This window comes from Astyanax mexicanus, chromosome 1, assembly GCF_023375975.1.
Source record: "Astyanax mexicanus isolate ESR-SI-001 chromosome 1, AstMex3_surface, whole genome shotgun sequence".
NCBI classification, from domain to species: Eukaryota; Metazoa; Chordata; class Actinopteri; order Characiformes; family Acestrorhamphidae; genus Astyanax; species Astyanax mexicanus.
This window is the reverse complement of record NC_064408.1, coordinates 20,797,203-20,821,588: the sequence shown is the minus strand read 5'-3', so window position 1 is coordinate 20,821,588 and position 24,386 is coordinate 20,797,203. Positions and strand designations below refer to the sequence as shown.

General features: G+C 35.5%; 1 protein-coding gene across 3 annotated transcripts; it reads right to left on the bottom strand.

The window, feature by feature from the left end:
- Positions 1-1,163: 1,163 nt before the first annotated feature.
- On the bottom strand, positions 1,164-23,816 carry tbx5a (T-box transcription factor 5a). Of its 3 annotated transcripts, none has more exons than XM_007253997.4 (9): positions 23,445-23,816; positions 22,182-22,356; positions 21,202-21,296; positions 19,045-19,164; positions 16,574-16,721; positions 12,352-12,504; positions 7,225-7,316; positions 4,731-4,960; positions 1,164-3,250 (listed from the first exon to the last, which is right to left on the bottom strand). In XM_007253997.4, exons 1-9 carry the CDS (start codon positions 23,465-23,467, stop codon positions 2,667-2,669), a joined length of 1,620 nt encoding a protein of 539 aa, XP_007254059.2. In that variant the 5' UTR covers positions 23,468-23,816; the 3' UTR covers positions 1,164-2,666. The 3 variants fall into 3 exon arrangements, with proteins under 3 accessions (XP_007254059.2, XP_049330552.1, XP_049330555.1); XM_049474595.1 differs by having other exon boundaries at positions 23,314-23,815; XM_049474598.1 differs by having other exon boundaries at positions 23,622-23,815.
- Between the last annotated feature and the right edge of the window lie 570 nt (positions 23,817-24,386).

Here is a 24,386-nt window from a genome sequence, read left to right as displayed (position 1 = left end):
CATGATAGAGCATGGTAAACAATTTCAGTTATTGTGCCCTTCATCTAAATCCATTTTTATACATTGACATTGCTTCATTTATCGTCCTATAGTTTTAGGTTATAATCAGGCATGTATGAGGTACAAACTACAATATATTAAATGATTATTTAGAGACTCATAGATATTAAATAAACAGTCCTTACGATTTATAGTTTTAAATTTAAAGCAATAATATTTCTGAGTAGGAATGGGACAAATCATTTAAATACATGGCATGTGTGCTCCTGCTATCATTCCTGCAAAGCCAAATACATTCATTCTCAAAACAGGATCTGGTCTGGTAGGTTTTCCCTGGTGTTTTTCTAGCTTCAACACCTTTTTTTGACTACCTGGGCACACATATCACTGCAAACTTTGTCTCCATCTGCTCATTCACAAATTGGTAAATAAAAGAAGGACAAATTTAGAAATATGAAGAGCTGACAAGCTAAAGGACAGTGCAACCCCTTAATAAAATCACTAAGTTAATGTGCTCTGAAAGAACCCCACATTTTAAAAGTACTTTTCTGCGTTCTCAGTACAACTACACATTCCCACCAACGAGGTCCCAACATTCCCAATTCTACCGACTGTCAGTTTAAATAAACAAACACTGGAGGGATCAACAGGTTTTAGGCATTAACTGGGTAAGTAGTATAAAGTTGTTCAGTAGAGATTCTAGCTTATTAACACTAAAATACCCAATAAGTATTAGCAAGTAAGCTGAGAAATGAGTAATGATATAAGATAGTAGAACAAAATTGAATCAAGCTTTAAAAGAAAGCATTTTGTCTTACTATGGTTTTACTGGTTCTTCACTATTCACAGATATATACTTCACCTTTTTGTGCCAAATATTTAACAGGTTTAAGTTTTTGTCCTTTTTCAGCTTAATGTCATTTCTTTTCTCACACTTCTCACACTAGTTAATACCTAGAACCTGTTGGACATTTCAGCATAATATATTTAAATTTCACTTCTATAATGTAACACATGAATCAAATAATTATAAAAGCAATGGATTATTATTGGTAATTAATTCAAATAGAATACATTATCATTCATTTTACCATAACAGTTCAGCTCAAAATGCTCAATGTATTTTTCTTGAACATGGAAAAATAAACTTCAGTTTCAAGACATATCTTTTAGATTTATTTGTTCTGTTTTCTATGTACAATTATTTTATTTACATCCAAGTAGTTCATGTCACACTGTACGGTTTGCTCTTCTGACAATTATTTATATGTGTTCAGATTTCTAATCCAGCTTGTTTTGTTTTTCAAAAAAAAAAAGACAAAAGAATTCTAAGCAAAAACATTAGAAAAGGAAATGACAATCTAACAAATATTTCAGATAAAACAATCAGAGGCTTTATAATACAGGAAAAATAAATACTATTAACAGGGTGTAATGTGGTTACAATGAGCTTTTCCCAAAACAAACATTTGTTTGTACCCAGCCATATTCCTGAATGTCCTTAAGATTAATTTGAAGCTGTTATTTTGTGTATGTTAATCAGAAGGTTCTAGAAGGTTCTTCATATGAATAAAATCCATAGGAGTTAAATATTGGTAACATAATGCTCCATATAGCACACTTGAAGCAGTCATTCTAATGTTGAAATAGTATACAGAGTATACCTGACTTTAAAAATGACTGAAAATAACCCTGTGCAGTTATTATGACTTATGGTGGGCTTTTAACTGGTTTATGACAGCTAGCATTAGCTAGAATAGTGCTATTAAAAAGTACTGAGTTGTTCCATTAAATGGAGATGGTGATGTATCATTGGTGGTACTCACCATATAAAAATTTAATGCTAACTGATATTGAACATATTGTTGTAACAGTCACTTTAGCCCAGCCATAGACTTCATGAGAGACACGTGATTGTGTGGCCAAAATGCCAAGCAAACTTACTGTAGCATATCCCTGAATGTCTAAAACTACTAAGTGCATTCATTCTGCGACAACTAAAAGTCGTGCTCAAAACAGCTGTGAATTAGACATGAATGTGCTCACTGGTGTAAAAGGCTGCTTCTGATTCGAGTTGTAATGTAATACAAATAGAACTGGTGGAAAATTCAACTCAAAACATTTTCTTAGAAACACTACATTTTAAAGACTTAAGAATCTACGTAATTTCCTCCAGTATTTCAGAGTACAAAAACAGAGCATAACAACACAAACATAAAAAACTATAAAAACTGATCTTTTCTTTCCTTTTTTTTTAAGAAAATTGTTTCATCAATAAAACTATGGGCAGTCCAATGTGTGTCCTTTCGATGAAAAAGCAATAGTATTTAATTAGCTTGTCTTCAGCCCTGATTTAGAGAGCACAGTATAAACTTTCATACTTCACTACTTACTGCTCATACCGTGAAAGAAAATCTCTATTTCTCCGTATCTCCTGCCTTCTAGTACAGCAAACTTGCTGGACTGCTGAGACATTCATTGCTGTTTTAGTCAGTTTCTGTTTTTTCTTTTTGTTCTGAGCTGATGCTTACAACGTTTGTGTCCAAATCAACAATGCTACACAATTGCACAGAGCGGTGGAAAGCTTCAGAATATAAATATACAATTACGCATTTGCGTTGCAACAGTCTTCCCTCCGTACTTTATCTTGCGTGTAAAGAATCCAATTAGCTGCCCTCGTTCCATTCAGGCATGATGCTAACACTGTGCACAGTATGGTACTGGTGGGGGGACAGAGTGCGGGGTATGCCATGAGTGTACAAGTACTCGTTCCCCTGCAGGCTGGCTGCACTTGGCGACTGGATCCCTGCCCCAGGGCTGCACTGTCGGCCAAGAGTCTGGTGTGGCATTGAGCCCTGGTACATGGCGTGGGCGTCGCCTAGCTGTGGTGAGGTGTGGCCCGCTACCCCGCTCAGCCTGGACACTAGAGGTCCAGAGGTGAAGTGGGCAGAGAAGTGCTGGTAGGGCAACCGCTCCATTGGTTGCATGGTGGTCACAGAACAACTGCTGTAGGGGGACACGCCAGCCCAGGTGTTGCAGCTGATGTCTTCCAGGCTTGGCTCGTTAGCTTGTGTAGCACTGGCGTACATGCATGCCTGCCGCTGCCCCGACTCGGTCCGATAGGGAGCACCAGTGAGGCCCAGGCTCTGAGAGTAGCTGACAGGCCGGTAGTAATGGTCCTCTTCACTAGAAGGACTCTCAATGTAGGCCTTCTTGTAGGAGTGCTCTCCTGTGTGGCAGTCATCTTCAACTAAGACCAGAGAAAATGGACAAACAAATGACTGTCATGACTAATAGGGTTTGATAATATCATGCCATAATACCACATCACATTGCAAATAAGGTCCATGGGCAAGGTTTTAGTGATAGTAATCATATCTTCTCTTATACTTGGTCACACATGTCACTTGTCATAATAACCAGTTAAAGATTAGTCCCTATCACACCAGTCAACACTAACACTACCCCTTCCAAGATGCTAAGTGTATGGTACACAGATTTATTTTTAGAATTTTTTATTTCAATTTTTTATTCAATTTTCTCCCCAATTTACAAGGCCAATTAGCCTACCCACTCATTAGCCCCAACACCAGGAAGGTTAAGCCTAGCACATGCCTCCTCTTTTCCAACTGCTGCTGATGCAGCATTGCCAAGAAGCATCACAGTGTGCTTGGAGGAAAGCACAGCGACTCAGTTCTGATACATCAGCTCACAGATGCCCTGTGCTATTGTGCTCTCTCAGGGCTCCGGCAGCTGATGGCAAGCTACATAAACAGGATTTGAACCGGCGATCACCTGACCATAGTGTCAGCGCTCAGCCTGCTGGACCATTTGGAGCCACAGATTTAGATTCAACACATATTATTAAGCACTGGAACATTTAAACTGAGAGGCAAATTTAATTCTCAATCAATTCTTAATTTGGAACAGCAGGAAAAAATTACCTTCACCTAAATAGGAACATACGGGAACATATTTATCTTTAAATCTGCATCTAATTAATAGACTGTTTTTAAGGCAGGATTTATATTACATTTATATTACATACAGTATGTTTGGCCAAGGGCTAATAAACATTGCTTCATTTGAAAATTTGAAACTAAACAAATTTTCTACTCATATCTTGAGTTTAATTCATTTTCTTTTACATTTTATTAAAGAACTAATAAAAAAAGACTTGAAAGAAATGTAACATAAGGAAGGTAAAGGGCAAATATTAACCATGTAAGCTGTTTATATTGCTTTCAATTTAGGTGAAGCAAGCATGTGTAAAGCATTTTAATGTAGAATTGCTTAATTTTGCTGAATTAAATACAAGTAACAAAGTAAACGAGTAACAAAAATATGAACACCACACAAGGGTTAAAGGTCTGTATTCAGTAATACTCTATATTGTGAAAAGTAGCTTGCTTGCCTTGCATTTGGTGATGTGAGACTTAGAGCTGTTTTTCCATGAAAACCCATTCAATAAAGCTCTCTACGCTATACTTGTTCTTAAGCTAATCTGTAGCAACCTTTGTGCTAACACTATACACCTCAGCTTCCGCTCACTCAACTCTGTTATTTTCTGTTGTCACATTTCCAAGTAAATTCCACTAATTGTTATAACATCACTGAAAGTTGACTGTGGAATATTTAGAAGATTTGTAAGGAATTCTAACGACTTGACATGATATGTACGTAATACATATTATTATACATACGTATACGTAATACATCAATATTCCTACCTTTTCTCTTGATGCAGTGATAGTCTTGACTGTGCTCATGGGGTAGTGGATAAGAGCTGGACTGGGGCAGGAGATCCTGGGAGGTGCTGGTGACCCCATTTTCACATGAGTACTGAGAACTGATGGCACTGGGTGTAGGCATGCCCTGAACATCTCCACTGAATGGGCTCTGACTGGTACCCACTCTTTGACGCACTGTGCTTCGGGGAACCACCGGATACTCTTTAGTACTGCAAGAACAGGAAAGAAGTTTCTTAGCTTCAGCTGTACATACACTTACATGCCATCTTTCACTGCTGGCTCTCCGTCTCTGAATGGTAACTAACCACATCCGCTCAGTATGCAGCACTCCCTCATATTATGCTTGAGCCAATTGTAAAGTCTGCGGGTGACAGACAAGGATCTGCTTTATTCCTATTAAACTGTAGAACTCATTAAGGGTTCTTCTATTTTCCATGCTTTCTCTGATGTTTCTTTGGTGTTTGAAAGTAGGGATCTGTTTTTCTGCATACGTCCAAGTTCTAACTAAAAACAGATCTGCATTAGCTCAGATAAGGAAGTGATTGAGAATTGAACGAGTAGCAGGACCTTTCAACAGTGTGTGATAATAGAAAGTAAAGATGGAGCTTTTTTTTAAACACATTTGCTAATGTAATAATGATTGGAAATTAAGGCCCAATCCCATTTCACCCCTTGACCCTAACCCCTTACCCCTACCCCACAGTTTTGCATGATTCTTTTTTGGCTGAAAGAGTAGGGAAAAGGAAAAGAGCTTGTTAGCCTTTCAAACGGAGATTTTTCCGAGGCACACTTAAAACGAAGGGGTATGAGAATCACTGGTAAGATGGCAACACAAGTGACCAAAGAAACCTACAAATTGTAAAAAGTGACGATAAGCACTATTTTACCATAGTTTAATGTGTTGTTTTAATGTTTTATGGGAAAATTCTTTATAACAAACACAAAAAAGGTCGCAAGTACTTTGTCTCAGTAGTAAGCTAGCCAGCTAACTTTCCTGTTCCACCTTAAATGGTGCAACAGATGGCAAGGGCTGCAGCATTTAAGGTGGAACAGAAATATAAAATGAAATAAAAACTAATCAAAGCTATTTTCAGTTCACCTTCACAGAGGAATTAAGAAATGGACAATAATAATTAATTTCTGCACCACCTCCCCCCTTTCTGAAGACATACAATGCCCTAAAGTTAACTAGTTAACCAGCAGCAGCTACTAAACTTTAGCGCTCCTGATGACGTATGGGGTGCTTGAAGGCTTGTCCCAATTCTAAGGGGGAGGCTTTCACCTAGAAAGGGTGGTTACACTCAAAAACAAGAGGTAGGGGTAAGTGCTAGGGCCAAGGAGTGAAATGGGATTGGTTTTCATTTGCTTTTATAAATTAAATAGATACTTTACTGAATGAAGTGTTGGTCATTTAGGGCTATTTTATGCTAACTAAAGAACTTTAAAGAGGAAGTGCTTTTTGAAGTCTCCTAATCATTGTCTTGAAGCTCAGTAGAAAGCTATCCCATACAACTTTTTTTTATGGGAGACATTAGTAAGAATGTTCTTCGGTTGAGAAAATGTTAAGTACATCATGGAAAGCCCAGTCCCACACTTTTTCCTCGGCACTGCTTCTTTTAGAGCGGACACTGCCTTTATTGGCTGGTGTGAGCTACAAGACCAGATTTTTTACTTTGAAAATGTGTTTTTCCACACTGTATGGATGTGTGTTCTACAGCAGTCATCTGGAGTGAATAAGAGGAAAAGCCATGTGGTCTTTGCCTCCAAAGGACCAACTGCAGCACCACCACAGACAATTGTTTAGAGTATTCATGAAAAGCAAGGCTTTGCATGAAAGTAAGATATTACTGTGGTTTCAAGTCCAAGCCAGATCAGCCATGAAAGCCATCAGCCGAAAGACTGGCCCTTCTTCAAGATCTACACTTACATCACAACCTTCCTATTAGAAGAGACAGCATCTTTCTGAAAACAAGAACTTCTGGTTTGTATCTAAGGAGCTGTTTGTGTGTGTGTGCAGGCACGCATTGATTAGCACAGCTCTGTTTGGTGATAATTAGGGAGCTTGTTAGATAATTGGTTCTTCCTGTAATGCCTGGCCTATCTCTTAAAGCCAATCAGGCCTCTTGTCAGGGATGCACTTTCAATGAGACCTGTGTATTTATGGCACCTATATCTAGTGGGAGAGTACTCACTTCAACTTAGCAGTTAGCTCTGGGGAAACAAACAAGGCATTCAGTCTTAACTTGCCACATAGCTCTGTGAACAGGGCACCGATTCTACTACCAGAAACCTGCAAGTGCCCTGTTAAATCTGAGTCTAATAAAGGTGAACTAGTTCCTAAAAACATCTGCACTTAATAATTTGAGTAACTCCTATTTATGGCAGTGTTGTTACATGCACTAATATGTATATGGTAGTCTAGTCATAATTTTTATTTATTTATTTTTATGTAAACCACAAAGTCTCTCCTTACCTCTGCATTCTTGACATGCGATGTAGTTCCATATCATCACTGCCCCGAAAACCCTTTGCAAATGGGTTGTTTTCAATCTTTAACTGGGTAATCTGCATAAAACAACAAAAGACAAAACACAGTTTATTTGTTTATTTGGGGTATGTATTAAAGGCGAGCAATATCACAATATTTTAATATATCCTTTCAGAGAGTTTAATTACTCCTTTTAACTTGAAGGCATGCATCATGCTGGAAGTAACCATTAAAAGATGAGTAAATTGTGGCCAGGAAAAAATCCAGAAGATGGACAACAGCAATGCTCAAATATATTATGCTATTCAAATGATAAATGTTTTGTATTAACTGGGCCAGAATAATTCAAATATATTCCCCCAGAAAATACACCACCAGCAACTTAAACTGTTTGCACAGGGCATGTTAAGTATATGGATTCAAAATGTTGTCCCCAATGGTCTGTGCTTCAATAGAAATCAAAGTTCATGTTCAAGTTTTGTCCTCTTCCTTGACAATAAAGTGTCAACAATTGAAAGGTTGATCTCAAGGATGGTTGCATTTTGTGTTCTGTGGTGCTTTTCTTCTCATAACAAGTATAGTTATCTGAATTAAAATATAACAAGATGTTTCTGCCAATAGATCTGCCCCTCAGCTGAAGTTTTTTCTATATTGTACCATTCTGACTAAACTCTTGATACAATCTCAGATGATCAGCAGTTTTAAAAATTAAACCCCCCTATCTGGCAACAACAATCATGTCATGCAGTACTCAGACACAAAGACATATACTATAACTGACACTGGGACATATTTTCACTGTCATCTATCTGTTTCATATATCTAAATGTAAAAAACTTATTATATAATTTTGGAATATTTTCATTGACATCGAATGTATTACATTTGATTTTTTTGTATTTGACCAGCAGATAAGCAAAAATTCGCAATGAGTTATTTATGTCTTTCTATTGTCCTTCTTTAGTGTAGAAAATAATGCAACATGGTTGGAGTCCGCATGAACTGTGGTTTGTATGATGCCGCCTTGATTGAAGAAACAGCCGTCAGTTCTGGAGTAAACCGATCTAAATGTGTAGCGGTTTGTAGAGCTCAGCGTAAGCTAACGCCCAGTATAGATGGGAACAAACATGTATACATAGCATTGTATACCCAATTACGGAAATGTAATGTTGTCTATTGAATTATTATGAAATAAGACCATGCTACAGATGGATATAGATGGGTGTGTGTGCGCTTCTGGTCGTGTGTATACATTTTTTAAGTCCTTGGAAACGATGTTTGAAGAATATCTTCCTTGAGTGAAGCAGGCTTTTTCTGGCAGGTTGTTTGTTGGCGGGTGTGGTGTATGAACTTTGACTGCGTGCTGGCTCTCACTTTAGGCCCTTTAAAAAGTCTCCATGTTGGGACACGCTTTTAAGCACTCGTAAACGCGCAGGACACTTGGCACATAGACAACTGCTTTCAAAAACATTCATTTTTGAGTGCTTGCAGCGCTAATAATACCAAGAAATGCGTTTATTTCTGGGAAGCCAACCACGACCAGGTAGAGAGAGTAGTGAACACACATTTTTAAGCAGAAGTAACTATGCAAAAGTGTTAAACGTACCAGACGGTCGTTCTCTTTAATTACTAAATGCCATGCAAACCTGCAGTGGAACTGTGACCTTTGTCCGTTATTCCGCAGACTTTGGTCTAAAATTAAACGATACACTGAAGTAACACGTTATAAACGGAACAAGCTAAAAATAAACACAAATATGGAATTAGGAAGCAACTCAGCGTGCTGTCACGCAAAAGCTCTGAAAGAGCTTCCAAAAAGCTCTTATATTTTATTTAATACAATTCTAACATATAAACTCACACCAAAAGTTCACAATCACTTTTACTGGTCAATTTTTGTGAAAAAATGACTCAATTATAAAAACAACTTCCAGAAGGTATACTAAAAACTAACAAAAAATAATTAAATGGTGAAACTAGGTTTTGCGCAACAGTGACTATTTTTTATTATTATTATGAAATATACTTTATTAAATGTACAAATGTTCCATTGACTGTAAGTTGTATTTTAAGTATACGTTATGTTTGAGTTAATGCGTTTTTATTATTATTATTATTATTATTATTATTATTATTATTATTATTATTATTATTATTATTAGTAGTAGTAGTAGTAGTAGTAGTAGTAGTAGTAGTAGTACAGTATTAAAGTACATGGAACTAAATAAATTCAATAAATGCATTGTGAAATTGTATTTTGTACATTCTTTACGTCTTACTCAAGCTATTTATATACATTTTCACAATAGAGTTTAAAAAAAGAAAGAAAGTGGTAAAATTTAATAAAATAAAATACTACTAACTAGAATTAAATAACTGAGGTCACTTTATTTCCCAGAATAAATACAAAGGCTAACTGGATAAATAAACACAATATTGCAAATAGCATATCAAACATAATTGTAGATATTTATAAATGTATATAAATAAGTAAGAAAATTAATTAAATAAAATTATTGGGTATCGGAGCTGTCACAAAAAAAACTCCGAAATCTTCTTATTAACTATGGAAAAGAATAAAAAAAACTTCCGTGCAAGAAACACTGGTCTGTTTACATAAAATGCTGACACAATGTTAACCAAAAACAAGAGTCAAAAAAAAAAAAAAAAAAATATATATATATATATATATATATATATACATATATATATATATATATATATATATATATATATATATATATATATATATATATATATATATATATATAACATAAAAATATATATATAAATATTTTTTTCTCAATTAAGTAAATAAAAGCGAATAAATAAATACAACAAACACGCAAACGTATTTAGTTTTAAATTCATGAATTCTTATTTTTGAGAATATTTTATAGCTGTCGTTACTACACGCTGGTTCGAGTTTCCAAAAACAGTCTGGAATAAGAGTGGGAAGAGAATCCGGCTGCTGGAACCCATCAATTACCCCGCTGAATATAATCACTGTTCCAGGGTTCTCCTGCGCCTGGTGGCTTTGGGTTTTGATTGGCTCCTGGCACATTACGAGCAGCTGCCTCCCAAAGCTCATTTCTGCAGTCTACTTCAGCACCTGCCCCAGCCGCGCTCAGCTCGCTGCGAGGATGTGAAACAGACATGGCAGGAATGTTTCTTCAAATGCCCACCACAGGAAGTCTGAACATTTATCTGCGAGTGTTTCAGTCTACTTACAAGTAAACTAGCTAAACGACACACTTGGCTAATAGGCAGTTGTGAACAACCCCCTCTCCTTAGTCATACATCATCAGAAGTCGTTATGGCTCTTTCTTTAAAGCCTCTGGGAACACACAACAGTAATGACTATTCACTAGTGCATTGTCTCTTATTAGGGTATGGATTATTTTTTAAACAAATTACAGTTTGAAAAAACAAATCTCTGAAAACAGGACTTTTTCGTGCCCTCCTATTACTAAACTGGACCAAACAAACTTTGGAATTATGCAAAACTAAAGTCTGAAGAGCAATAAATAAATTCTTGTTATTTGCGATTAATGAAATATAAAAATGGTATTAGATGTATGTATTGTTTTTTACTAGACGTGATTTAGAAGGCATAGATTCATATTCAATGCTTAAATGTTTAAAAACATTTAAAATATATATATGCAAGTTGATATTTTTTAAAACTCTATTCTACAGAAATTAAACGATGTAACAGTTCCAGGAATACACGACCTGATGCAGCATGGACTTTATGTGCGCAATAAGAAAGTTTTTTTGTGTAATTTTTACTTCACGTAAAATTTCCCACTACCATTTTAGACAGGTTTGTATTGTGGTGGTGCAGAGCACAGATAAAATATATTGATAGAAGTTGCTGTTTTAAGCAGAATTGTGTTGTAATAAATCTGGAATCAATTGACACAAGTAAGCAAATTATTTTTTTTCCCTTTTGGAATAATTAGTGAATACAATAAGACTAAATGTTAAAATAAAATTTGTTTGAATACCGCTTTTTGCAACTGATGTCGCAAATCATGTTTTCTGCGATAACATAACATATATTTAGCCTACTTAAATATTGAATTTAGCAAATGTTTTTTCCAACTCAGCAAATACGGTTAAACCCAGCTAATTTACTCAATGTATGTTCTAAAGGTAGCAGAAACATATTACAAACTTCGTTTAACTTACTGTCCAAAAGAAAATCAACTTTTGCATAATATTGTGGATTATGTAGTAATGATGGGTTATGTAGTAATGAAATGCAGAGTGGACGTGCTACTGCGAAGGATTTAAGGAATTAATATATCCTAATCCGCGCTCTTTTCAATGAACACGACATATCTTGAATATTGGAATGTATAACTCTATTAATAAATGCTATTTATTTCGTCATCACTTAGCAAGACACACTTTTTCTATTACATCAACTTACGTTTACAAACTTGTCTTCATCATACATAATAGAATAGCCACTGCATGAGATAATTTACTCAGTTAAAGGGAACCAATCAAAACACAACAGTGTTATGAGTGATAAGCGATGTAAAGATTAGCTTACAAATTAAGTCTTACGTGTCAGCGTAAGTTAATCAAGCCGTGAAATAATTAACGAGCTATTCGCTCCCTTAATTACAAGCACTCCTTTGCAGTTTAATGACTTCTAATGCATTTATCTTAAGCCTTACTCTCTTTCTCTCTTTTAATCTATGAGTGACCCCAACCAGTGATCAATTCATGGCGCATCTGTGGTCTGCATTATTGGACTGCTGCAAATAATTACGCAATGAGTAAACCAGGGTGGGTTTCCCAAAAAGTTCTTAGCGCAAAATTCTTAGATGGTCGAGTGAGCTTCACGCTGAGCACTCTCTTTCTCTCAATGTTAAGATATTATTTATGCTAATATGCTTTTGGGGAACTGGACCCTGACCAGTGACCGAGTCCCGAATCCAGTCCTCATTGGTGCCCAGAACTACATTACCACGTTATACTTTGAATTAATCTGAAATCTGAAATTAATCCGAAAATAACACCACTGGTTAGATAAATTAAAACAACACAAAAAATACATTTTAAACTCAGTATCTGCATAATATACATTGACCTTACCTTGTGGTTCTGGTACGAAGTGACCGCAATGAAGGCCGTTTCGGTGAACACGTGGGTGCAGAACGCTGTGTTTTTAGAGCCGAAGCCGTTATTTTCGTCCGCCTTCACGATATGGATCCTCGGCTGGTATTTATGCATAGAGTTCAAAATAATCTGGAGACAGAACCACAAAAATGTCCTTTACTTACAACCCTTTGCAAGAAATATCAACACTGTAGCCATGTAGGCAAAATCTTTTCGCATTACTATTTTATCACTATTTGGGAAAAGTGCTTTGAATGCAGTTGATCATCATATTATTTTACATTCAACCATGAAAACCCCTGAAAACAATAAGACGTGTTGGAAAAGTGCCCCTACTATTTCATGTTCATCAGTGAGTGTATAAAAAGTATAAAATGGCTATTGAACGTGATTACAATCTGTCAAGTAGTCGGCAGTAAAATGTTAAACGCTTTAAATAGTGTTGGAAATAATTAAAGATACAGCTGATGGACTTTTCTATTTTGTTCAACACGTGAGACCTTTTAGACTGAATTATTTTTTCCATTATATCGTATTTAAGAATGGGCAGTGTAAATCTATCTAATGAATAAAAATAAATGAATGAATGAATGAATGAATGGACACTTGTGTCACATGACTCGCGAACGGTTGCTCCAGGGTGCAAAGAGCATTGCAAACAGGTCTTCCGTCGCTGCCTGTCTGGTGTTTTTTCTATTCCCCGCTGCGATGTGCGAACACCTTCTCGTCGCTTCTGCTTTCCTCCTGACCTCCTCTGACCCGCGCTGGCGCGGCGACACGGAGACGCTGTTCGCTCAGTTGAACTTGAGCCCTGCACCTCTACTCCAAAGGCTTCTGTTATCCACAGGCCTAAGCCTAATTGTACTGACACGCTCGGGAGTCGTGGGCATCAGCCGTGAGGGTCTAATGGCTTTTAATGTCCACTTTAAGGTAGAGATAGCAAAACCTCCCCCTCACAAAAAGGAACCCATGCAATCAACTTTTTGCTGTGTTGTCATTTATATCCTACATCTAAATTTAAGTGAAGGGAAAAAATATATAAAAAAAAAATACTGCTGCATGTTTATTAGTTATGGTTTGGATAATACAATTATTCATAATCGAATTTCCTTATTTATTATTCTTTTTTAGTTTTAAACACTTTGACAAAAGAAAATTACATTTAAATTGACATGTAATTTACTTTTTTTTACAATGACAGATTTTAGTGTCATTAATGTGTTATGGATCATTCTGTACTTATTCAGCACATTTTTTAAAGAATAAAACAACATATTTGACATTCTGTATTATTATTATTATTATTATTATTATTATTATTATTATTATTATTATTATTATTATTATTATTAGGTACATCTGATCCATGCTTCTTATGAATGTTTAATTATTTAAAAAGTTGTCTTTGTGATTATGGGAGTCACTGACCTTGTCCACAATAATATGCACATAAAAATGTTAGCTTTATAGGAAAATGCAAAATTATTCTGAATTTTAAATGTATGTTAATTTAAAAGGTTTTATTCCCACTTGAAGAATTCCTTTTGGTTTATATATACAATGTTAAGAACAGTTTGTAATGGTGTACTGTAAACTTATGCTCTGTGCTCAGCAGTAAACAACCACTTCCACCATCATTTGGAGGAAAACAACTTATAGGAAAAGTTTTATTTTTAGATTGTAAAACTGTATACTTTTAACTTTTATTATGGTATATATATTAACATAAAAAGCAATTAATTTATGTACATATATTGAAACTCTACCACATAAGCGTATGGCTCAGAGTATTCGGAAATCACTGTTGATATCAGACAGAGGACAGTTTTTCTCGCATGTTTGTGGTGGGACCACCCACCAGGAGTGCAGCATTTGTCTGAGTTGGTGCCCCCATTGCTCCGTATCTCCATTCGCCTCAGCTTTGTGTGATAGTTTTTAATGATAGCGAGGGATCACAGAGGGTCCTGAACGCTTGCCCTTCGCTTTCATGTCCCTGACATCACAAGGTTTCTGAAACCCTCCAGATTAACAGTCTTTGTATACCTTTGTCCATCACTCATCTCGCTCTATCATTAAAACATAAACAGTTTGAAGCACAGTTATCCAAACTCCGCCATTTTGACTCAAATATTTCTAGATGGCTGTAAAGGGGGGAATGGGGGAATGTGTAGGCCTATTGAGGGGATGATAAATGGTGCTAAAATGATCAAAGCTTTGGGTGAGTTAGACAGGGAAAATGAGAAGTTTTCTACTCAGGAAGCTCAGAGAAACTTGGCTCCTACGATATTTTCTGGTTAGAACTATGCATGCTTTTTCAGTGCAAAATGCTCAGCAATAACTAGAGTTTCCCTTCAGAAATCTTTGCCTCATGATGTGAGCCCAATTAGGACCGATCTCAAAAACACTGCGCTGTTTTATGTATTTCCTAACTGGATCCAGCCAGCATTGCATGTTCAGCTCCCATCTTGGAGCTTAGTAATTATAAATAGGTCTGAAATTATTTTAACCACCTGGAACAACAAGTCAATGGATTGTTATTTTGGTAGAGAAGCCATGTTTCATTTATAAATCCCAGGGTGCTTTCTCTGTGCAAAATAGATGAAGGGGGCATGCCAAGAACCACTGCAACCAATCAAAATGCATTCTGGACAGAAATTTACAAGACTGCTCACATTCCAACTGAGCTCCAGTTTCACTCTACTAGCTGGGGTTTGGCAGAACAACAAGCATGATCAACTTTAAATGCAAGCCAACGGAAACTTGTGACCAGCATTAAATAGTGACATGGGACAGTATGCTGAATCTCTCCACTTGGAACAGTATTAAAAAGTCAAACAACATGGATTTCACGCAGGCTCAAACAATTAAGCAGCACACTGTCATGCTGAATGCAGATGTTTTGAGGCAACTTTCTGATTAAGCCCAATTTTGAATTAAAACTGATTTTATATATGAAATCACCTTTGAACTGAAGTCAGAATCAGAATCAGAATCAGAATCGGGCTTTATTGGCCAAGTATGCTCACACATACAAGTCAATGTATCATGAGCCTATTGTAATCTGTCTGTCATCACTATATCAGTTTTGTTGTGGTAATGCAGCTGCATTACATGCAGCACTGATTAACATGATTTTAATGTGTATAGTTTGTTAAGTCAGTTTTGGCAGTAATTGCATTTACATATTACATTTTTGGAAGGATGAACACATCTGAACATGTGCATATTTTTAGTGGCATGCACAGTATGTAAAATACAGTATGTAACATTTTTTAAATGCAGTTATCCAGTTATCTTACCACACAAATGACTATGGGACTACAGTTTCTACTTCACTTGGAACTTAGCTCTCCCACCAATTTACAATCACTATATTTCAAATCCAGCTTTAATAGTATGTTAAAAGGCACAACATCCACATTAAAGACTTTCTTAAGTATCATAGCTGCCTAATTGGTTGTCACAATTAACATTACTGCATTTAAGATGGCAATTTTGTTAATGCAAGTTCTGGCATTTGTCAGTAGCGCCTGCTGAGAGGCATTTTTCACTCTCCTTTTTTCTCCATTCTCTACTGCTTATGAAAAACAAAAGCTACCTAGTGTGGAAATCCTGGGCTAATACACTTTATGTACATACTAGATATTGACTTGATTTGATGTTGATGTTGATTTGATCACACTTATAAGATGCATAAATTTAAAACTAAATTACCAGGAAATCTAACAATTAAAATCTTTAATTTTAATTATTACTCTAAAGAAACTGACATTTGAGCAACACAGCTTAGTGTCATACAAATATTTTGCTTTTTGAGAAAACAATAAAAGCAGCAACTTATACTGCTATAAACTTTTAATCAAATCTCAATCTATCTGTAACCAATAAACTCTATAGTAAGTGTTACAATAATTAGCTCCGCCAAGGACGACTAGTTCATTTGCAATTATACATCTGATAATTGACAAGATTTTAATTTAAATTTATACCTAAATATAATGATAGATGCCATATAGTTACACGATACAGGTGCGCTACATCAACACCGTTCTTGCTAATACAAAACGTTTATGACGTATCGCGTCATGTAGCAAAAACAAAGCACTATTTGTTTTAAGTCATTTTAATCAATAATCAAAAATGGAATCCAAACGCACAAACATATAGGTCAATACGTTAACATTGACTGTGTACTTACATGTCCAAATGGGTCGAGGTGGTTGTTAGTCAGTTTCAACTTCTGAAAGGAGACAAGCTGGCGCATCCAGTGCGCTCCAGTAGCTGGAGAGTCTGGGTGAACATATAACCTGCCAGGCATCGCAGGCTCTGCCTTTCCTGTCACTGACCTGCACCACAGTGTGAGAAAAAAATGAAAAATGTTTGTGACACATAATTAATTTACTTATCATATGAATATGTTTTTCTCTAAAAGCGCTCATAATTTCGTATGGACATGATCATATAGGATTTGATCCTCTCCAACATAGTTTATAAGTGATAATTCGATTGACACGAATTACATATTTTCTTACATCACTGATAGCAAAAAACATTGCATGCATTGTTCCTTTTTTGGTTGTCTGACATCTTTAAATGTTGATGATGGGATGAAAAAAACAACCTGGAAACAACCTAATAGACATAGGTTATTTATTTCTATACGGCATCAACACAGTACATGCTATACAAGCTATAATAATATAATACACATAAAATATACAGTTATTGTACGTAAAGTTAAATACAAGCAATATATATTAAAAATAACGTTAAATCAATGTTAACGCTGAATCTACTTAAAATGTGCAGTAATAAATACATATTTACTTTGATTAACTTTGTTTTAATGTATTAGGGATGAATGAATGAACGTTTGAAGTTAATAAAACATTTGATTCAACATACTTTTGCTATCTATGTGTCACAAAGCAATATTCCTACAGCGTCACAAAGCAACTTCATAACGATGTAACACCGCTTTATAACAGACATGTCATTCAATATAACATGTCATTCAAACACAGGCCAAAAGTCCATTGGGTAACTTTGTTTTGCAATAGGACAAAACAAACAAATTACACGCAGTCGCCAGGGTGATCGTTCCGTGTTAAGGGTTTTGCTGGGTTTTGTGAAAAAAAAATCACACTTATGGTATAAATCCCAATAGTTTAAAGGTAGTATACGCCCCACGACTTAGAGCATTAGGAAGAAAATTTGAATAAGAAATCAACGCCCCTTCTACTCTTCAAGTTTTCAAAGAAATGTGTTGATGCATTTGCATCGCATAAACTCAACGCACATATTATGTACGGGGTAATCCGTATGCACATCCTGTCCTCTGAAATAGGGCGATGTAATCTAATTTACTCTGCGCATTGTGCATGGCTCATTAGCTTCCGTAGTGACACACTGACACAAATGCTCCCTAAACAAGGCTCAGTTGATTTGGGTAAAGACATGAAAAAACGGATAAAACAGTAGCTGATCAAGAGAGTCATTAGTTCCAGTGCGTGCACCGAACGGATAATTTTCAGCGATATTGGCATGTGGACATCTTTGCAGAGAAAGCTTTCATTTAAAAGCGCTGACCCAGAAAAGGTGACTCATAGCTGTAGAAGCTGAGATCTAGAGATCACTGTTTCCCTGTGCTCGCAGAAAGAGAGAAAGAGAAAGAGAGAGTGGGGTGGGGGCGAGCAGGTAAAGTGTTCAAGGGTTCCTTTTCATAATTTCTCGTCTTGTTTCGTCCGAGAAAATTTAAGGCATTCCACTAACTTAGCAGGGGCAAGGGTTTGGCAAGAAACCATGTTACGCTCACCACACACACACACACACCGAGAACACGTTAAGAAGATGCTAAATATTCACCCCCATTTGCAAAAAAAAAAAATAAAGAAAGAAAGAATACTTAGGAGCGATCGTGCTGAAACGGAATCGTTCATGTAATAATTTGTATAAAAACCATTTGATTGGATTCTTCAAAGCAATTTGCAACATTGAGCAATTCTAGACCGAAAAATGAAATGAAAAACAGTGGTCATGTTAACGAAACCAACTTATTGACATAATTATATCATGAACCATATAATGTAAATTTTTGTTTTCAGATTTATGGACTAGTGTTTTATTATAATAGTAATAATAAACGCCAACAAGCTAACTACACTGTAAAAATAGACTCTCGATCTACAAACCGAAACTGTTAAGCATGTCAACAAGCTAGCTAGTTTCATTAAGCTCAAATAAATATTTTAAACGAACAAGTGTTTAAACAGTTGTTTAAATAAGTTAAAAAAAACGACATCTTAACTTAAAACGACATCTCAAATCGACGCATGGTGTATTCTACAGTGGAATAAACTTCTTAACTATCAATAAAAGCCAGTATATAATGCATTATCCGAAGTCATTTGGAACATTCATTGCGGAATTTAAAAAAAAATAAACGTAAATATGAACAGCTAAAATACAAAAGATACAAGGTATTCCAAAAACCCTAAGCATTTCTCTATGACAACCTAGAGTTTTTAAAGTTTGATTTCATCGTTCTGAGCCCTACTAAAACATTCTGCCAAGCCAACTTAAACATGATAATATAGTCCTGAAAATTAAATAGTTAAACGCCCATAAATAACTTTCAAAACTAAAACAAAGATAGGCATTGTTACGAACCATTTATTATCGGCGAATTTATAGCGGTGGTCGTCCGCTGGCACGACATCCATCAGCAGAATGTATTTCGTTTTGGGGTTCAGTCCAGTGACCTTCACTTTGAAGCTTGGGAACATTCGCCTGTGGACGAAAATGTGAACATTGTAACGCGGGGAACATGACATTGCCTGCACTGATCCAAACAACACAGCATTTAAGTTAGATTTCCCCTTCTTCCTTGTCTGTTTCTTTTTCTCTATTATATTTTGGCGTTAAAACAATGAAGGTTTTGCTGCACGTTTGCGCTTTGCCTGAATTTGCCCCCCGAGATGAGTCCTCTGACTAGAATTATTCTGACATGCTACCAGTTTAGCTAAACGGTTTAATTTGCCATGTGTACACACGCATACACAAACACAAACAAACATGTATATATGTAAATATGTTTAGTATTTTAACGTTTTCTTATATATAATATGCTATTTACTTATTTATTATTTATTTATCCTTTTTAATATTATTATGTTGTTCATTTTCTAATGTAACGCGTATATACTGTAGGAATGGTGCTCTTTTCAACACATACAGCTTGCATGCACGGATGGTTCACAAATACTGAAAGATGAATAAGACTAATAAAATACAAATATTCCCATGCAGGGGAAGAGCGTTTTCATAAACAATTTTGTTATGTAATTTTATTTACCTGATTCAAGTTACCACATGAACTAAAATGCATAACAACAACATGCCAAAAGATTTAAATCATTACATAGCAGTGTTTTATTAAGAAACATGCTATAACATATTGACACGTTTATAAAGGTTTTTCTTCACTGTATGGAGATAGATATAAAAATCTCGCTTCAAGAAACAACTTCAACTCCAATCCAAAATTGCCAACCACTCAATGCTGCAAACAACCCCAATCCAAAATTCGGGTCCTGAGCTTTCTCAAATGTTGCCACACACGGCCTTTCCCATGATGCTTGTTATATTTATACACTCTTAAACGAGGAGCATGTATGTGCACGCACAAAAGCCCATACACCACATTTGGGCATATTTAGTACGGTGTAAGCGGAGGAGGGGTTGTGTCAGGCCGACTGGAGCCAGGCCCAGGGTGTTATAACATCAGACCTTCGGGAGCTGCATCGTTGAATTTAGCAAGGACGACTAATGTGCTTTCGCTAAAACGAAGGGAAATGGGCCGGGTCATAAAAAATGCCTTATGCGGTAAAGTGTGATAAAGGCAAACAACTGAACAAACAATCAAACAAACAAACAAACAAGCAAACAGAAGCTCTCAGCGACAGTAATCTGCAGAATATCGGAGACCCACAAGACAATTTGTTTCACGCTCTTGGACCACCGACTTACTTAGGCCTGTGGGCCGATAAGGGCAGTCGGAGAAAGAATCTGAATATTTTTACCGAGCGCAAAAGCAAGGAACTGATTCAACACGTTTGTTTTAGGCGAGGTTAAACTTTGGTGCAGTTTAATTTTACAGATTTATAGAGTAGTTTGTGCTTTTTATGTTTTAAAAATGTCTATACAAAACTAACTGACTAAGTACATGTATGCTTACTTTACAAGTTAATATGTATGTAAATTAATCTATATTAAAATGGTTATTTGATTCGTCCTTTGGAGACAATAGAGCAATTCTGGTGCAATATACAACTATTAGCAAATATGTTTTAATATGCTTAAACATTTCAATCAAGCTGTTATTCAAGCTGTCGTGATATAGCTGTATTAATCTATCTTTGAAAAACCCTTTTTAAATTGTATGTGAAATTCTGTAAAATCTAACGATGTCTACATAAATGTAGAATACGATATAATAATATAATTACGTTATATTATAACATTATATAATATTATATTTATATATAATATTTATCTATATTATTTTCACCAAAACTGATGTGGACAGTGAAACAGTGGTTTGATTTTCGAGATACTCCCTCTGACTACGACTAAAAAAACGTTATACAAGTTATATGTCTGAAGAGAAATTTGTAGAAATCACAGGGAGGCATGTGGAGTAATAATAATAATAATAATAATAATAATAATAATAATAATAATAATAATAATAACAACATAGCAAGTATTTACAGCACATTAAAATATGTGGTAATGTCGAAACAGGCTTAAACATGAACGTCCTACCTCCCTGCTTTGGTGATAATCATTTCGGTCCCTACTTCATGGAATTTCATCCACAACTCCCGTTCATGTAAGTAAACTTTGATTCCCTCCATTCCCTGTAAAGGAAACACGTTTAAGAATGGAGCATGGACATAACCTCTGTAATCTGATAGAGACATACACCACATAACAAAATCAGGCAAAAGTAGAAATCTGTTTTTAAAAGGTGCAGGACAATAAAATATGATTTTTCATAGTGGGGTAATAAAATAAAAAATCCATCCTAGAGGTTTAAAATTTAAGTACATATAAAATAATTAATAAATATCATTTGTTGAATATAAAATATCATATAGTATTACACTGACTTAACATTGAAAAGAAAAATAAAATTAGTTCAAACAGAAAACAAAAGTATATTTATTAACGAAATCTTCCTCAAATTACACTTTAAACATACATTATTAATAAATAGAATAAATAGTTACAAAACGCTAGCATATAAGTATGTTTGTTTAGTAGTCATTTAATTTGAATAAAAAAAAAACATCTAATCTACTCTTATGAAAACAAAACGAGTCGTCATGTGGTGTGTATGTAAAAAGTCTACTTGCAACTCCACTCAGAAACAAAAACTTTTAAATCATAATAACATTTTAAATTGGGCTGCAATTTGTTATTAAAAAAACATCTATTTTAATTATTCAATTATATGCCCCTCTTATAACGTCAATGATTTAATGTAGGTTTTGTGGGCTAAATATCATATTGGTCAGTTAATTATTGTCTGTCATGTGCAGTAGCTTATGTTTAGATTCCTTTCTTGAATTCTCAGGCAAAATTAACGTCTTAAAATGCAAAATCTACCTATCCGTATCCTGTAACTGCATCAAGGCCTGTAATCAATGTATCACAATGTACACAAGCACACAAACACACACACACACACACACACACACACACACACACACACACAAACTCTGCAAACAAGTAGCTCTAACCTGTTGAATGTACGTTGTTTGGGATGATGGGGATTTGCCCGAGTTCCCATTCTGTTTCTCAGATTTACTCTCATGCAAATCTTTTGCATCAGTGTCGTTTGGAGAGTTTTGAAGCCCAAAGCTTTCTTCGTTGTCCGCCATGTCAGAAGGCCTGTTATTGCTTCTATCGTGAGGCCTATGTGATAGAAAGATTTGATCATATTAATATACTTTTTCATGCAGGATTTTATAGACAAATACATCTCAGGAACACGTCTGGAACAAAACAAGCTCAGCACACATGATAAACGATAGACATAAAAATTAATACATTCAAGTGTTTTAATAGTACATGCAACATACATGTTTAATCCTACTTAAAAACAAATACAAAATAATGGTCCGGATTTGAAACACATAGGTATGCAAAGACTATCTTTTTTATGTATCATGTTAATCTGTTATAGGCTTGGAATTATATTGCGCAGTTTTCATTCTGAAATGACTAATAAATAATGTCTAATTAGTATTAAGTGATGCCATATAACAACTGTGGTTATATAAAGAACATTTTTTGTAAAAGAGAAATCAGTGTAAACTCATTTAAATAAGAAAATTATTTTGCATCGACTTTTTTACATATCTTCAAGTCTTTGGCCAAACTGGTTCTTCTTTTGCATCACTAAAATAAACATTTGTAACATCTTTATTTTTTAAAGTGTATGGTTGCTAGATATATAGGGTGTGACATTATTATTATTATTATTATTATTATTATTATTATTTAATTAGCATTGTGTTGAAGTAAAAGGAGACAGAATGACTAAATCACGCCATGTCAAACTTTCTTTGAACTGTAGGCAAACTCCGTCAAAGCACTTGATAAATGGAGCTCTCGAGTGAACAAGCATAAAAAAAAATGTTTTTGCCAATCATGGACGTTTTTAGAGTACACCAACGCGTAAACTCGCCGTGAAGACAACGGACTGCAACACATCTGTAGCTACACAATGACTAGGATTGAATGAAAGGATTATTATTATTTTTCCTGAGGCCCTATTGGGAACATGCTCGGCGATAACAATGACTTGAGTAAGCTAGTAAAACTGAAACATTAAAACAGCCCATCGGTTAGCAGTGGAGATACCATTACCTTTTACGTAGATACAGGGCGTACTACGTCGCTAAATACGTATCCTTATGCACGAGCGGTATACAGGCGGTATGCTATCTTCTCCCAAAAAACGCGTTTAACGTCACATATATTCCAGTCGTGCTGCTTACGGAATGCTACCATGTGCACCCATGAGGTATCTACTCCGTGTCCGCGGTCAAGCAATGGGGAGGTCTTCGACGAAAAGCTCCAAATCGCCGAGCTTTAGAGGTCACTCAAAACCAGGCGCTGGCGTGAAGAACGGCAGCACCGTTTTTCGGTGGACCTAGCCTAGTGCTCGCACATACCATTGTAGTGTTCCTCTAGGATAGAAGCAGCTCTGTCACCGCCTCTCTCTCTCTCTCTCTCTCTCTCTCTCTCTCTCTCTCTCTCTCCCTCTCTTTCTCCCTCTCTCTCGACTGGTCAGCTCTGCTGATGCGTCGTGGAAAACGGAAGACGAAAAGCGGAGGGAGCCAGAGCTGCTAGCAAGCCACTGTGGACAACATTGTGCCGTCATAAGCATTGGTCCACCCTCAATGCTGCCCCTCCTGCTCCTCGCCCCCCACCGGCCAGGGGAGTCTGATAATTTTACCAATATATATATATATATATATATTCTGAAAAAAATAAGAGACCAAAGAGTTTCTTTGATTTTAACAATTTGAAAACATCTGTAATATATATATATATATATATATATATATATATATATATATATATATATATATATATATATATATATATATATATATATATATATATATAATATAAAAATATTATAATAAAGAATAAGATTGATGATCACAAGCCATCAAACCAAGCTGAACATGCCAAGATGCATGAAAACGTGTGATTAAAAAACAGGGTTACTGATTTCTAAAATCTTAAAACGTTATGGATATTAATTGTTTTAATTATTATTATTTGAGGTCTGAAAGCTCTGAATCTTTTGTGTTATTTCAGCCTTTTCTCATTTTCTGCAAAATAAATGCTCAAAATGACAATATGTTTATTTAGAATTTGGGAGAAATGTTGTCCGTAGTTAATAGTATAAAACGACAATGTTCATTTTA

Excerpts from the sequence above, each read along its gene's own strand:
- tbx5a (XM_007253997.4), bottom strand. The coding sequence starts at position 23,467 with ATGGGTGCACATGGTAGCATTCC. Across the intron at positions 21,297-22,181 it reads AAACAACGTACATTCAACAG|GGAATGGAGGGAATCAAAGT; the intron begins GTTAGAGCTACT and ends TTTCCTTTACAG. Across the intron at positions 3,251-4,730 it reads TCACTGCATCAAGAGAAAAG|TTGAAGATGACTGCCACACA; the intron begins GTAGGAATATTG and ends CTCTGGTCTTAG.